This window comes from Gossypium hirsutum, chromosome D13 (genome assembly GCF_007990345.1).
Source record: "Gossypium hirsutum isolate 1008001.06 chromosome D13, Gossypium_hirsutum_v2.1, whole genome shotgun sequence".
NCBI classification, from domain to species: domain Eukaryota; kingdom Viridiplantae; phylum Streptophyta; class Magnoliopsida; order Malvales; family Malvaceae; genus Gossypium; species Gossypium hirsutum.
In genome coordinates, this window is record NC_053449.1 from 34,124,089 (window position 1) to 34,138,609 (window position 14,521).

Here is a 14,521-nt window from a genome sequence, read left to right on the forward strand (position 1 = left end):
TGTTTTGTTGAATGATATATTTTTGAATGCATTATGATATGATTTAATCTTAAATGGTATAGTTGAATGTTTATTGAAATGTTTGAAAGCTTGATAGATGAATTGGCATATTGTTAAGTGTTTGGTGCCAAATTAAGGCAATGTGACTGGATTGATTATTGGTCGATGAAATAATGGATTGGTTTCCATCTTGAAGTGATTTATATAGGTATTGTGTGTGCACATAAAACCATTTAAGGTATGGTGTGACTTAGGTAAGGAAATGACCAAAAAGGATGAGTTTTGGCATTTTGACAATAAGGTATCGATACCCTAGGTAAAGGTACTGATCGCATATAAATACACTATCGTTTATAGAATAAATATAACAACAAAAATATAAGAATTGAGAATAGTGGTGTCTGCAAGTATTCCGAAGATCATACCCAATAGAGTATGGAATAAATAATGAAAACGTTTTTTTGTAATAATAAGTCTAAGTAGTAGTAATTATTTCCTATATTATGATTAACCATAAAATAGATTAAGGGGAACAAAAATAAATAAATAACAAAAAGAAATAAATAAAGAGAAATAAACAGATGAATTAAATTGGTAAACCAATCAAGAAGATTAACTTGCTTCAGGGTTTGTAACTAACTTCATATTAGGGTTTTAGAGTGGATCAGTAATTTATTAACTAATTATTGCCTCCCGGACTCTAATTAACTAATTGGCTGATTGATACTCGCTTATCTCTCGACCTTATTTTCTCAACCAGGATAAATTACGATTTTACTCGTTCAACTTATCTTTCAACCTTGTCTAGCCTATGATAACTTATTATGGTTGTCAAGCCTAACAGGTTAAGAACACATAATTTATACCAACTAATCATTTTCAGGAAACCCAAAATCCTCCGTTAATCACGTCCTCATCCACTTGTTAATATTACCTAAGGGATTTAGCCACTCATGTTATTCATAATTTCAACTTCAATTGAATAAACCATGTGAAAAACACGATTGATTCGGGGAAGAAAAGATATTTGAGATTGAATATCGAATGGGGAATGGAGTAACAAATCTCTCGATTGGAATAAATAAATAAAACAAATGCAAAGAAAAATATAAACTGAATACTTTAATTAAATAAATAAACTCTTGAATCAAAACTGATTCAAGAAGAAAAAACAAGAAATTCATGAAAAGCCAAAAAGAAAAATAAACTAAAACTACTTCTAAATTACGAGGGTTTTATGAAGGCGTCTATGATGACTTAGTTACAGTCAACCCTTAATGTCTTATTTATAGAGGTATTGGTAGCCTAAATTAGGTCTTCGTAAAAGCTTGATTATGTAACGACCCGGTAGTCAGAGGTGTCGGAATGTGCATTCCCGGAACTCCATTCCCATAAATCGGACTCGTAAATATTTACGAAGCTAGTTGTGTAGTTAATTAGGTTTCGGTTAATTGAATTTGCATGAATTAAAAGTAATTAGGTATAAGAACTAAATTGCGTATGGGATGAAAGTTGAATTATAGGTTAAAAATTAATTAAAGGGCCAATGTATACCTATGTTATAAAAATATGTTAAAATATGTTATCTTAATAATTAAGTAAATGTATATATATGTATTATATAATAATTAAAGTATAATAAAACAAAATAGGTAAAAAAAATACAAACTAAGAAAGAAAAACAAAGAAAGAAAAGGAAAGAAGAAAAGAAGGAGACGCATGGCCTTAGGGCTCTAAATTTTGAAATTTCAATTGGTTAGTCAATTTAGTCCCATTTTCTTGTAATTTTTATGTTTTTGGAATCCCGGTACCTAGGGCAACCCCACCCATGTCAAAATTTTAGCAATTATTAAGATTTTAAATGTTGTTATTATTAAATAGTTTAAGTATTAGAGATTAAATTGATAGATTTTTAAGCTAAAATGAAAAAGGATTAAATTGTAAAATAAATTGTAAAATTTGAGTAATAGGGACTAAATTGTAAAAAATTCAAAATTAAGGGGTTTAAGTGAAAATAAGGATTTAAATTTAGTTTAAAGTGAAATTTATATAAAAATATATAATCAATTGTAAAGAATAAAACTTAGTCTCGGTTTAGGGACTAAATTAAAATTTAGGCAAATATTGAGTAAAAATGTAAATATTCAATATGAAATTGAATTGTGTTGTATTGATGAATTTTAATTGTTTTAATTCCGTAGCTAACGTCGTACCGAAATCCTCGACTAAAAAGGGGAAAGATAAAATCGACGTGAATAGCTCAGAATTCACGGTTTGTATTTCTATAATCTAAATCTAGTTATTAATTGTTGCAATTTGATTTAATGCATATAGTAAGTGTTTGAGGTGAGTATTTGACAGGTTGATAGTTGATTGAAACGGATTGAATTGGTATATACATTATGAATGTATTGATTATTAAATTGAAATGAATATATGTGCAAATGTGAAAGTTGGATATTGATTATTATAGATTGAATTGAATTCATGTGTATATGTGATTATGTGAAAACTTGATTTTGGATATTGGTTGTATTGAAATGTGAAATTAAACCCTATTAACTGTATTGGGCTGAGTCGGATATAGATGGCATGCCATAGGATAGGAAGAGTTCAGGGATTTCTTCGACTTCGAGTCAATGAGGCACTGGGTTCTAATTTATTTCGATTTAACCGATGAGACACTAGGTGTCAAATTTATATAGCGCTGGGCGCAGTTACTACTTCGGACTTATCCGATGAGGCATTGGGTGTCAAACTGGTGTGTTGGTTGGATCTGTGTATCCGTCTAAGTCCGAGTCGTGTTAATAGGGGTAATTAAATAAAACGGTACTATGATTGATATTGGATGATATTGTATGAGAATATAAAATGGGATAGTGATTTGAAACATGAAAATGAGATACATGAGTTATGTACTCATGAAGTGGATATGGAATGGATAAAACAACTGTTAAAATGAAATGTGGTTTGATATGTGAAAAGTTATTTATATAGCAAGTATGAGAATTGGGATATTTGTGAAACAAATGAAATGTGATAGCATGTGTCAGTTGAACATAGTATGAAATCATATTCTATTATGTATGAATTCAAAGGGTTGGCATATGGTAGTTGTGATTTCTAAATATTAATTTGTGTTTATATTTCAATTATACATTTATAATAATTGTCTTTAAATATTCGGATTATAAAAATGTCACTGAGTTTTACTTAGCGTAAGGTTTTGTTTTCCGTGTGCAGGTTAGGTACTTCTTTTTTTATCGTCAATTCAGCATCCAACAATAATCCTGAACTTAAATGTAATGATATTTATCTTTTGTGTCGACATGTACCTAGGATGTCTAAATGATAGTTATTTTGTGGATGGATTGTAAATGAGGTTATAAGTGTAATGTTGGTTTGGTATATATATATACATGTGTTTGTGTTTGAAGCCATAGTATGGTATGGTAATTTGAACCAAAGCTTGGTATGTGCATGTGAATTCAAGTTAATGTTTTAGGTAGATATGAGCTAGGCCAAATTGATGGATTTTGGCATATTTATAATTTTAATTTGAATGATGCATTGATGATATGTCTTGATGAAATAAATGTGGTACTAATGAGGGTACGTTGGTTAGGCACCTAGGATGATTGTTTTAGCATGTTTTGAATGTGTTTGATCGTGTTTTGAACAGGTTAAACGAATGGTTCTTGAGTTGTTTAATGCCCAAGCATGTAGAAATTGGTAAATTAACTACATTTTAGGTCCACACGGCCAGACACACGGGCATGTGAATTGGTCATAAAAGACACATGGCTAGCACATTAGCGTGCGAGGCCATTCCGAATGGTACACGGCCTGACACATGGGCGTGTGGTTTGGCCATGTGACCAAAGTCAAAGAGTTACACGAGCTGGGACACGGCCATGTGTCCCTACTTCGAATGTCCACATGGCCAAACACACAGGCGTGTGACTTGGCCGTGTGAACCCTGCAGTTAAAATTTTTCTAACTTTTTTCTAAAATTTTAAAATGTTCCCGATTTAGTCTCAAATAATTTCTAAAGTTTTATCAAACCTTCAAAAGCTTAATAAGAGACTCTATGCATGTTAATGATGAATCATTTTATGAATTTTTAAATGTTTGAAATGAATGATTAGATTACGATTACTTGGTAATGCTCCGAAACCTATTCTAGTGACGAATACAGGTTAGAGGTGTTACAGATTACGCGAACAAAAATAACCCTAATGAACTTGGGCAGCACATCGACGTGTGTCGCGCCACACTCCTTGCATGGCGCAACATGACACTCAAATACAACCTAAGGCCCGTGTCGGCCTATTGGTCCTTCACGGTGACATCGTGTTGACAGTTATCTATTGGTCCTTCGGGGCGACACCATGTTAATGATTATTTACTAGTCCTTTGGGGCCACATTTTGTAAACGGTATATAGGTCCTTCAGGGCGACACCGTGCAAACAACATACAAGTCCTTTGAGATGAAACCTCGAAAGGGGTTTATTTATTCTTCAAAATCAAAAGTCCATGGTTAGCCATGGCATGATCCAGTGGCGAACAGGTACACCTCATGGCAAAAATGAAGTCTGCTAGGACAACGAACAGGAAGCTTGTCAAGGAATAAAAAGCGAGGTTAATGTATGACTCGCGTGGCGAGTAGTTTGACAAAATGATCATGGTGCATTTGAAAACGTAGGTAAACGTGCTAAATAAAGGAATTCACCAAAATGCGACATATGTAAATTCGCCAAAATGCAGGTAGAAGTGTCTTAAATGCGACATATGTGGAAGGAAAGGGCATTTCCTTCAAGGTGTTTTTAAATAAAAGACTTTCAGAATTGATGTAGAACCATCATTGGCCGAGTATTTTCAGAATGGTTCATCAAAGTTGAAATTCTAAGTGGTAATTGGTAAAGAGGTAACCTGACGTCAAATGTAGTAGTTGATTTAGGTCATTTCTACACTTAAGGAGTTTGTTTTCTTGCACTTTTATAATTAATTATTATATTTCTGATATTATAAACATAAGAAGTATAAATAATATAAAACTCTTAATTCTAATGAACATTAGATTCCTAATATGTATTAAGTTTATGTTGATATTGATGGACATCCATTTAATAATAAAATATTTATAACTTTATCATATTTTTATAAGAAAATTACATGATTTATATATTCATTAGATTTTTAAAATTACAATTATTTAATATGCTAATACATCTAATATTTTATTTCACATATAGCTCAAGATTCTCAGCTTATGCTTCCTAACTACAATGGAATAACAATTGGAGGTGACATACAACAACAAAGACAACAGACTCAGGAAATACACTATGCTAGATTCCTTGATAATTTTTGTTCTTTGATAACTTTTATTGTCAATTAGTTATGTTTAAAATATTTGTTTCATATATTTTTATTTAAATATGTAAATTCTTGTATCAACAAGTGGGGTGTCTATTACTTTTAATTCTAATCAACCAGGTGCCCTGATCATTACAAAAGGACATTCAAATTGTGCTTTAGATTATGAATAATCAAACGAAATTATCATATTGTTACTACCTATACCAAGATTATGCCCTCAATGCAATGCAAAACTTTTCTTTCATGAAATTTCTTTTATATGTTATTCGAGTGGAAAAATAAAATGCAACTGACACTTGACCCCTCAAAAATGCTTAGTTTGTTTACTAACCCAACTATGGAAGGCATTTTAGACCACACATATGATCATATAATCACAACTTTGCCTTCACTTCAATGGGAGTACATCTAGATCAAACTCTAACAACTACAAATTATGGAGTTTATGTGTTCCGCACTCAAGGAATTATATATCATCAAATTGGCAATCCATTAATGAGTATAAGCGAGAGGTCACGGTATTTATAAATGTATATATATGACACTGAACATGAAATTGAGAATTGGTTGCTTGAAAGCGATACACTCTATAGAAGCTTAATGTTAGCTCAATTGATCAATTGAAATATCCTAGATGGGGTGAATTAGGTCTTTAAAAATGTTGTAGAAGTAATGATAAGAAAATGAGACAATGAACACAACGATTTTAGAACGGTTCAACCCCAATTGCCTACTCCATTACCTTAGCTTTCCACCACCAACGATTTTCCCAAATCTACTAATTTGATGAACCTTTGAGGACAAGGTTTAACCTCACAACTCCCTTAAGATTTCTACAAAAATATTAAGACAGAAACCCTCTCAAAAGAGCAAACAAAGAAACAATACTCACAAGATTAGAATGTTTGTAAATAAATCACACACCCAATAAAAACACTTGAGCGAAGAAAATACAATGAATGCTCACAAATGTTTACAAGAGAAATATGAAAAATGTAAGCACAAAAGGTTGGTAATAGATTTCTTTGATGTTTCTTGATAGCTTTTAATCTCTTGTAATCTCTCTTGTTATTGTAGAAGCTTTGGAAGCTGGTATTTATAGCCTCTTATTGGTTTCCATTCGTTAAAGTTGTTGGGAAAATGAATTGAACCGTTAGAGGTGTGAAAATTAGAGCATTAATGACTCCTGCAACAAAAGGCATCGATACATTTGAAGGGGTATCGATACTTTGGGAATTTAATTGCTTAAATTCGATGACCGTTAAACCTATAGTATCAATACAATAAAGAATGTATCAATACTTGTTATGAGGATACCTTGGGGAGGGTATTGATACTCGGGCAATTTTTCTTTAATTTCCAAAACATTGAACCATAAAATGGTATCGGTACAAGGATAATGTATCGATATTTTGTGAAAGGTACCAATATTTCGTTAAGGGTATCAATACTTTTTTTTGCTCAATTTTTTCTGAACTTCGAAGCTCAAATTAATATCGATACAAGGCAAGGGTATAGGAACTTGGGTCAAGGTATCAATACCTTATAGAAGGTATCAATACTTTAATCCCTGGGAGCAGTTTTACACTTGATAAAAATGTTTGAAAAAATTGTTTATCATTTTGAACAAGTTGAAAAATATTTTCTAAGTGTTTGAAAGATGGATTTAAAAGTTTATCTCTTAGAAATATTTTAAACAAACTTTCACTTGAAATTTATCAAAATTTATTCAAAAACATTATATTCTTTTATATCAAACCATTTATCAAAAAAAACTTAGCTCAACACTTAATTGAAAAAAATAAAAGTCATATTGGACAATTATTTGTTAGAACCGTAAAGTAATATCTAATATAAAACTGAACAAACCATAAACTAATATCTATCATGTCAAATCATCAAGAATAAATAAAGAACAAAATTAAATGCAGAAGCGTACTTGAATTCATCGATTTCTCTATAGATCTTGTGATTTTAATCTTCCAAATTAGCACACAAGAAATTTAGAGAATGTGGCTCTCTCTTTTCTAAAGATGAGATATTAGAAAAGTTATCTTATATGTAATTTGGTGACCATAACCCTAATATATAACTTTTGCACATTAACTCTGACTTCTAATCAGCTCATCATTAAATAGAAATTAGTTACTAGAGTATCTACACATATTTGACCCATAATTTATTTAAAAATTAAAGCCTAATAAAATTTATCAAAATTAGATCACTTTTAATTTGGATTAACCTATTATAATAGTAAATAATAACATGTAATTATCCTTATTATATATGTGATGTCCAGATTTTCCAACAATCTCCCACTTGGACCACATATATTAATTACTCTATCATTACATGTCATTATATAACCTTATGAGATCAAAACTTTACTATCATATCCAAAAAGGTATTCTGAAAAATCTCGTTCATTAATTACGTTAACATAGAACCAATGCAATTTTCATTACATATATCGTAACTAAATCCATCCCTGGTCACGTATATTAACACTACAAAATGACATAGATCAAGTATGGATGTGTAGCATGGAAATTACATGCAATATGATCTAAACATGTCTATTTCCAATTGGTCCTACTTAAAATTTAGTGAGATCAAACCTTACCAAAATCAGAGTGTGAATAAACCAAATAAACTTTATTTTTGTGAAAAATAAACTTAATATTCGTAAACTGAAATAACTGAAGATGTGTCTATAAAATAAAAACATTAAAAAGCACAAACTCCCACTAAAACCAAATATCCTACAATGATATTACACCCATATGAACAGTGTGCTAATGAAAAAAACATTGGGTGATAGTCCTTTTAGTAAGTGGATCCACAATCATGAAGTTTGTCCCAATATGCTTTATAGTTACCTAACCAATCTGATCTTTTACTTTAACAAATAGGAACTTAAAGTCTATGTGTTTTGACTTTGATGTGCTCCTGTTGTTATTGGAATAAAGGACTACCAATTATTATCACAATTTGCACCCTAGTGACAAAATTTTGCATCAATATTCCATCAGAATCGGAGTCTGTATATTTGATGATCTCTAACTTATCAGACCTCCGTTATGTGAGCATGTAATATTGATTTTTGCATATGTGAAGTGCTTTAGACTAGGCTTTCAACCTATCCAAAGCTCATAAGGTATTTTTGTAACTGCTTTAGTGGGTATGCTATTCAGAATGTAAGTTGTTGTCTTTAGAGGAACTAGCCAAATGAGCACTTTCAGGCTTACCATGTTTCAACCTTCTTCCTTTTACACACAATAAGAAATAAGCTCATTTAGAGTCCATTTCTCCTATTGACAGATGTAACTAATTTTAAATTGGTTAAACTTTGCAGGAAGTGATACCAAAACCATAAGAACAAGTAATTCCTCAGAAAGCTCGATCTTAAGTGCCTTAAGTCCTGAGGCTGCATGAAACATCTCCATAATGTACTCCCTCATATTTCCTTGACCCTTATACTTTATAGACATCAAAAAACTTAGAAGTGATGTCATATCAACCTTATCATTTTTAGTAAAACGTTTCTCAATTTTTTTAAAGAAACACTTGGCCTGAGTAATCTTTTCAGCTTCTATGCCCCTAAAGGCTTTTGGAATGTTGTGCTTCATGATCATTAGACTCATGTGATTTAACAACCCCACATCTCAAAATCCCTTTTAACATAAGGGGTGCCTTGTGCAGTAAGAGGTGCGGGTTATTCTTCCCTTAGTGTAAGGTCTATGTCCATGCAACCAAGCACTATAAGAAAGTGCCTTTTCCATTCCTTAAAATTAATCCCATTAAGCATGGGTATAGAAGTGATGTTAGCAGATATTATGACAGCAGAAGATGAACAAGCTGAATATAGAACAAAAATAAATAAAAACAAGCTCACATCAATATTCATAAGTAAACAATAAATTCAAAATAATGACTAATCACATCTCAAGATACCAAACACAACATTAATATCAAGCCTTTGGACAGTAATATTAACTATAAACGATACTCTTGTTGCAGCAATCAAACTTTGACAATAAACTATGTCAAACAATTAATTAATCTTTGGACTAACTTATTGCTCACATTAATTACCTTAAAATTGTCACACATTTATCATCATAGATGTCATTGAAATTCTGCCAAATATTAACTTACCTTTGGGTCAATTAATAAACGCATGAATCAAAAAAACATATAATCATCTTGATATTTTAAATAAACTAATCTACACAAAAGAGGTCACTTTAGTGGCATTTTGTTTCAACTAATCTATTTAAAATATTAGACGTCCTTAATTAAAAACCAAAGCCAAAATCTGAATTTGTTTGTTTCAAAATATTTCTCTCAAGGTGCGTTTGTTTGGTGGAAAATGTTTTCCAGTTCATTTCCAGTGTTTGTTTTGTGGAAAATTATTTCCATAGGAAAACATTTTACAAACACGGGTAAAATCCAAAGAAAAATTTTGGAAATTGTCTTACCGATTTCTAATCTGTAAGATATTTTCCCTTTCTCCTTTCTCTTCTAAGCAATCTCCTTTCTCTTCTAAGCAAATTTTCTTCCACATCTTCTGCCTCCTCATCTCCGTTCGTCACCTCACCTCACCATCTTCGTCCGTCATCTCCGTCGACCGTCGGCCTTACTTGTATTTTGAAGAAACCCTAAAAAATTAGTAGCCACGGTCAAGAAAAGAAGACCCATAAGCAGTGGTTCTTTCTCTGTCATCAACAAGTATTTTTTCTGTTTAATTCTTTTAAAAATCCAAATTGTTTGTTGAACCTTCCGTTGTTGAAGATTCCAGAAAACATTTTTTCTGTTTAATTTTCACTGATTTGATTGGTGGATCAGGTCTGGTTCCAGAAAACAAATTCTTAGCCTAGAAACAACCCATGATCGATGACAGTTTTTGTCGATACATCTAGAGAAACCAAAATGAGGATCAGAGTGCTAGGTAAATTTGTTTACTCAAAGTTTGAAATTTGTGGCATCTTTGGCTTTTTTAAAACTGAGAAAAAGCTAAATGTACCTTTGTCCATATGTTAGTAGGAATAATTTGAACTGTTAATTCCAATAAGTTTAGGTTAGGAGTGAGAGATATAAGTGAGAGATATATGAATAATGGGAAGTTAATTCAGGTTGTAGGGCGTAGAAAATTTGAAGGTTGAAATAGTTTTAGTACTTTTAAGATGAAAGAGAACTGTAAATTTGGTATAAATTCTTGTTGTGACCGTGACACACCTTTTTTTTTTACTTATCTATTCATAGAAACCGTTAATTTTTTTGTTGGTAATAATTGGCCTTTTAGAGTAAGGCTTCCTCTTTTATTTTGGACTAAATTTGTAATTTTGTATGATGAGCCTAGGATGGGAATGAAGTTTTCTTTAGGTTCAAAAGAAGCACTCAACTGAAGAAGCTCATGAATGCATATTGTGATCGACAATCTGTAGATTTCAACTCGATTGCCTTCTTGTTCAATGGCCGCCGCCTGCGAGGCGAGCAAACTCCTACTGAGGTATCATTCCATTTTCTCTGTTAGATGAGTGACCACTCGTGCTAATGTGCACATTGTGGAGGGGGAATGTGTTCTAATGCATATTTTCTCTTTTGTTTCAGCTGGAAATGGTGGATGGTGATGAGATCGATGCTATGCTTCACCAAACTGATGGCACAAGCACTTGATGTTGTCAACTGTGTGAAGGCAAGTTCTAGCTTACTGTTTTTAGCAGTTGAAAGTAGACTTATTGTTTGATTGTGTAGATGTTATTATATACAGACTTATTGCTATGGAATCTTTATTTACCTATTTGGTTCTGAAATATCTAGCTTTTCTTTATGAGTTCTAATGGCTTCTGTTTAAAATGAGATGGGATTTGGAGCTTGTTTTTTTTCATTATGCCTTTGGTTTGATGGCTGTTTGGCAATTGCTAGCTATTTGTAAGTTAGTGATTTCTTGGTTCTCAAATATTTATACTGCATGCATAGTGTATTCACTATATTATGATCCAAATTTGGACGAGGTTTTACTATGGATTGGATTTTATTCGTTGAAAGAAAAAAAATATGTAAAAAGGTTAAATTCTGCTATTGGTCCCTATATGTAAAAAGATTGTATCACCTCCAGATGTGTTGAACACGAATATAGAACATGAGTACTTCAATTGAACCTAAAAGTAAGTAAAAAGGGATTGTATCTTACTCCGGATGTGAAGAATGTAAGTTCCTCCTCAATCTGAAGTAGTAGCATTGTAAATCTTTTAGTTGCCTTTTTATGTACTGACATTAGTATGATGTTATTAGGCTAAGTAGAACTACTATTTTGTATCAGATTCAATATCTGCAACTTTTACCCATTATCTCTTTGTTTTTAATAGAATGGGACATTAGTATTGGAGCATAAGGATGAGCACGATTTGGGGCTCCATTTGCTACAATTTGCTGATGTAAGAACTTAAGGAAAAAAAAGAACAATCTATTTATTGTTTTTTGACTCAGGCTCGGTCTGACAAATTTTTATCTTACTTTCAGGTTGTTGATGAGGCTTGTACCAATTTGTTACCAAATGTTGTGTGTGACTACCTCTATAATTTATCCGAAATCTTCTCCAAATTTTACAGTAACACTGAGTGCAAGGTATGATCAACGATCTAATTATATGGTTTCTTGGTAAAATAAACCTTGTTATTGCTTGTCACCCTGCCCTCACAAGGCCGTTCACCTAGTGTTGAAACAAGGAAAGTTCTAATGGCGAAGTGAATTCTTGGTAAAAGATGTTGTAATGAAACTTTAAGATGACATGTGGCATATATTAATGAAATGAGCAAGTTATCGGGTCAAATAAGGAAACAAGTAGACTATTATTATGTGAAGCAACCGCAGTGGTTATGAGAAAATGCTTCAATCTCTTGGGAATCACACCTATTTACAAGATAAGATTTTACTTTGAAAGCTTTACATATAACCTATTCTTGAGAAGGACGGGTTATATATAACTTCATATAAAATCCTATGTACCGTGACAATTGTATTCAGATCTCATTACTTTATTTATTTGGACAGTTTTGATTGTGCTTATGTGTTTTAGCTATGAATTTATTCATACCTGCAGCAAGGCCTAATTAACTAATTTATCTACCTATTTAAAAAACTAATCACTTTCAACTACTGAAGGATTGTCAATATTTAAATATTTAAATATAAAAATTATTTTTTAATTTTAATTAATGCTTTTAACACATTTGTATTATTTTATTTTAAAATGTATTTGAATATATAACTCACAATATATACTAACATAACATGGAAAACATAAACCTAACGAATTAAAATATTACATATATTTGGATTAAAGTTCTAAAAAGGGATAATATTTATATACTAAATATAAATACTAAAAATTTTACAATAGTATTTACAACTTAAAGTGAATTCATTAAACTAGAAACTATAGCATCTCTTGTTAATTCCATTTCAAAACCACTAGAATTGTTTGATTCACCGTCATTAACCCTCGATTATATTCTAGATTATATTCTAGATCCAAATCAAACAAAGGAATGCAGTTTAAGACATCAACAATTAAAATGCATTGATCTATGATTAGAGTTATTTGCTACGGACAAAACTTCAATGCTACAGACCCGAAATCGCTGATTGTTTTTACATTGGACATTTCTTCAGAAGCAGCAACATCGTGTCCTGATTTTTGTTCGCTCGAACACTGCATTGAGTTTTTAGTGAGCTTCTCCAACTCATCTTGTACTTCTCTCAACTCTGCTCTAAGATCTCTAACTATATCCTCAACTTCCCCTAGTTGTGCTTCGAGCTCCTCAATTCTCTTCTGTTGATTCAAAGACATCATCTCCGCTTCATTAACCTACAATCATGGAGCAGAAGCAAATACTGTAGTTTTAAGCATTGGCTCAATTGGACCAACTATTTGTTTTCCATAGATAACCTTGAAAGCACACATTTACAAGGGTATGGCCTTGAAATACAAGGGGACATTTATAGAAGTTCAAGCTTATAAGATATGATGGATCACAAGATAACAAAATGATCTCCAATATAAGATACAAAATAAACAATCTCGATTATCTGCTTCAATCTTATGCGCATATACCAGTAAATTTTCATGAATGAATACATTAGTCTCAGAACATCAACAATTGATGCACAAACGGACAAAACATCAACAATTGAAATAGCCTCACTTTCACAGAACATATTTTGTTTAAATCTAAACTTTAGGATAATAACAAATAGACCAATTCAGCAAACATAGAATGTAAAATCTCATGTTAGCAAACAAAACATGTTCTGGCAATATGATGGAATAAATTAGATGGTAACCTGATCAAACTGAACTCAACTACACTTTAAACTTTAAAAATATAGTATAATGTCACACAGGACACCTTATTGCAAAAATTTAGACACAGAATAAGAGATAGTAGGTATTGATTAACACAAAAGGATGAAATAAAGAGAAAGGCTACACACCACTTTCATAAATGGTGACTGGAAGATCTTTTTGCGTGGGATTGATTGCAGGATTGAGAAGCACATAGAGAGGACTTCCATTAATATCTATCAACTGTAACAATGAACAAGGAGAAACAATTATCAAAAGGAGAGGCAACCAAGTGTTACAACATTATAGTTCCATTGTAGAAATAAGTCATAAATAGAAGTGGAAAAGCAGACCTAATCCATTTCTTCATGATCATCACCATATCAATCAAATATTTAATAATAAGCAACACAATCAAATATGCATCGAAACATAAATTACAAAGTAATTATCTATATATAACTGTGAGAGGATGGTTAACAAATCATACGGCTCTATGAATGTGTATATCGGATTCCTGGGCGTCGCTCCCAGTGGAGTACCATCCAAGTATATAAAAATGGGGGAAAACCTTCTTGTCCAGCATATATTGCCATATGATAAACACAATACATATACTCACGAGATTGAACCATAGCTAAACCGAGACAAGCAGAACTCATCCATCTTCTAATACAGACAGAAATTAGATAAAACATAAAATGAGGTTTGAGACCACTTACCGTTTTTGAATTCTAGTTCAAAAATCAAATTTCACAGTTTAAACCAAAGAAGAACTAGTTGGACAA

The 14,521-nt window shown here is 31.8% G+C and overlaps 1 protein-coding gene and 1 long non-coding RNA gene across 3 annotated transcripts; one reads left to right on the top strand and one right to left on the bottom strand.

The window, feature by feature from the left end:
* Window positions 1–10,744: 10,744 nt before the first annotated feature.
* LOC121225058 (uncharacterized) lies at window positions 10,745–12,481 on the top strand. Its single transcript, XR_005922826.1, has 3 exons — window positions 10,745–10,895; window positions 10,997–11,823; window positions 11,909–12,481. It is a non-coding gene; the product is annotated as an uncharacterized lncRNA (long non-coding RNA).
* Window positions 12,482–12,812: 331 nt separating this feature from the next.
* LOC107895020 (uncharacterized) lies at window positions 12,813–14,514 on the bottom strand. 2 transcript variants are annotated; one of them, XM_041108853.1, is made up of 3 exons: window positions 14,456–14,474; window positions 13,883–13,976; window positions 12,813–13,256 (listed from the first exon to the last, which is right to left on the bottom strand). In XM_041108853.1, exons 2-3 carry the CDS (start codon window positions 13,961–13,963, stop codon window positions 12,993–12,995), a joined length of 345 nt encoding a protein of 114 aa, XP_040964787.1. In that variant the 5' UTR covers window positions 13,964–13,976; window positions 14,456–14,474; the 3' UTR covers window positions 12,813–12,992. The 2 variants fall into 2 exon arrangements, 1 of the variants encoding a protein (XP_040964787.1); XR_005922827.1 differs by lacking the exon at window positions 12,813–13,256 and having other exon boundaries at window positions 13,887–13,976; window positions 14,224–14,514.
* Between the last annotated feature and the right edge of the window lie 7 nt (window positions 14,515–14,521).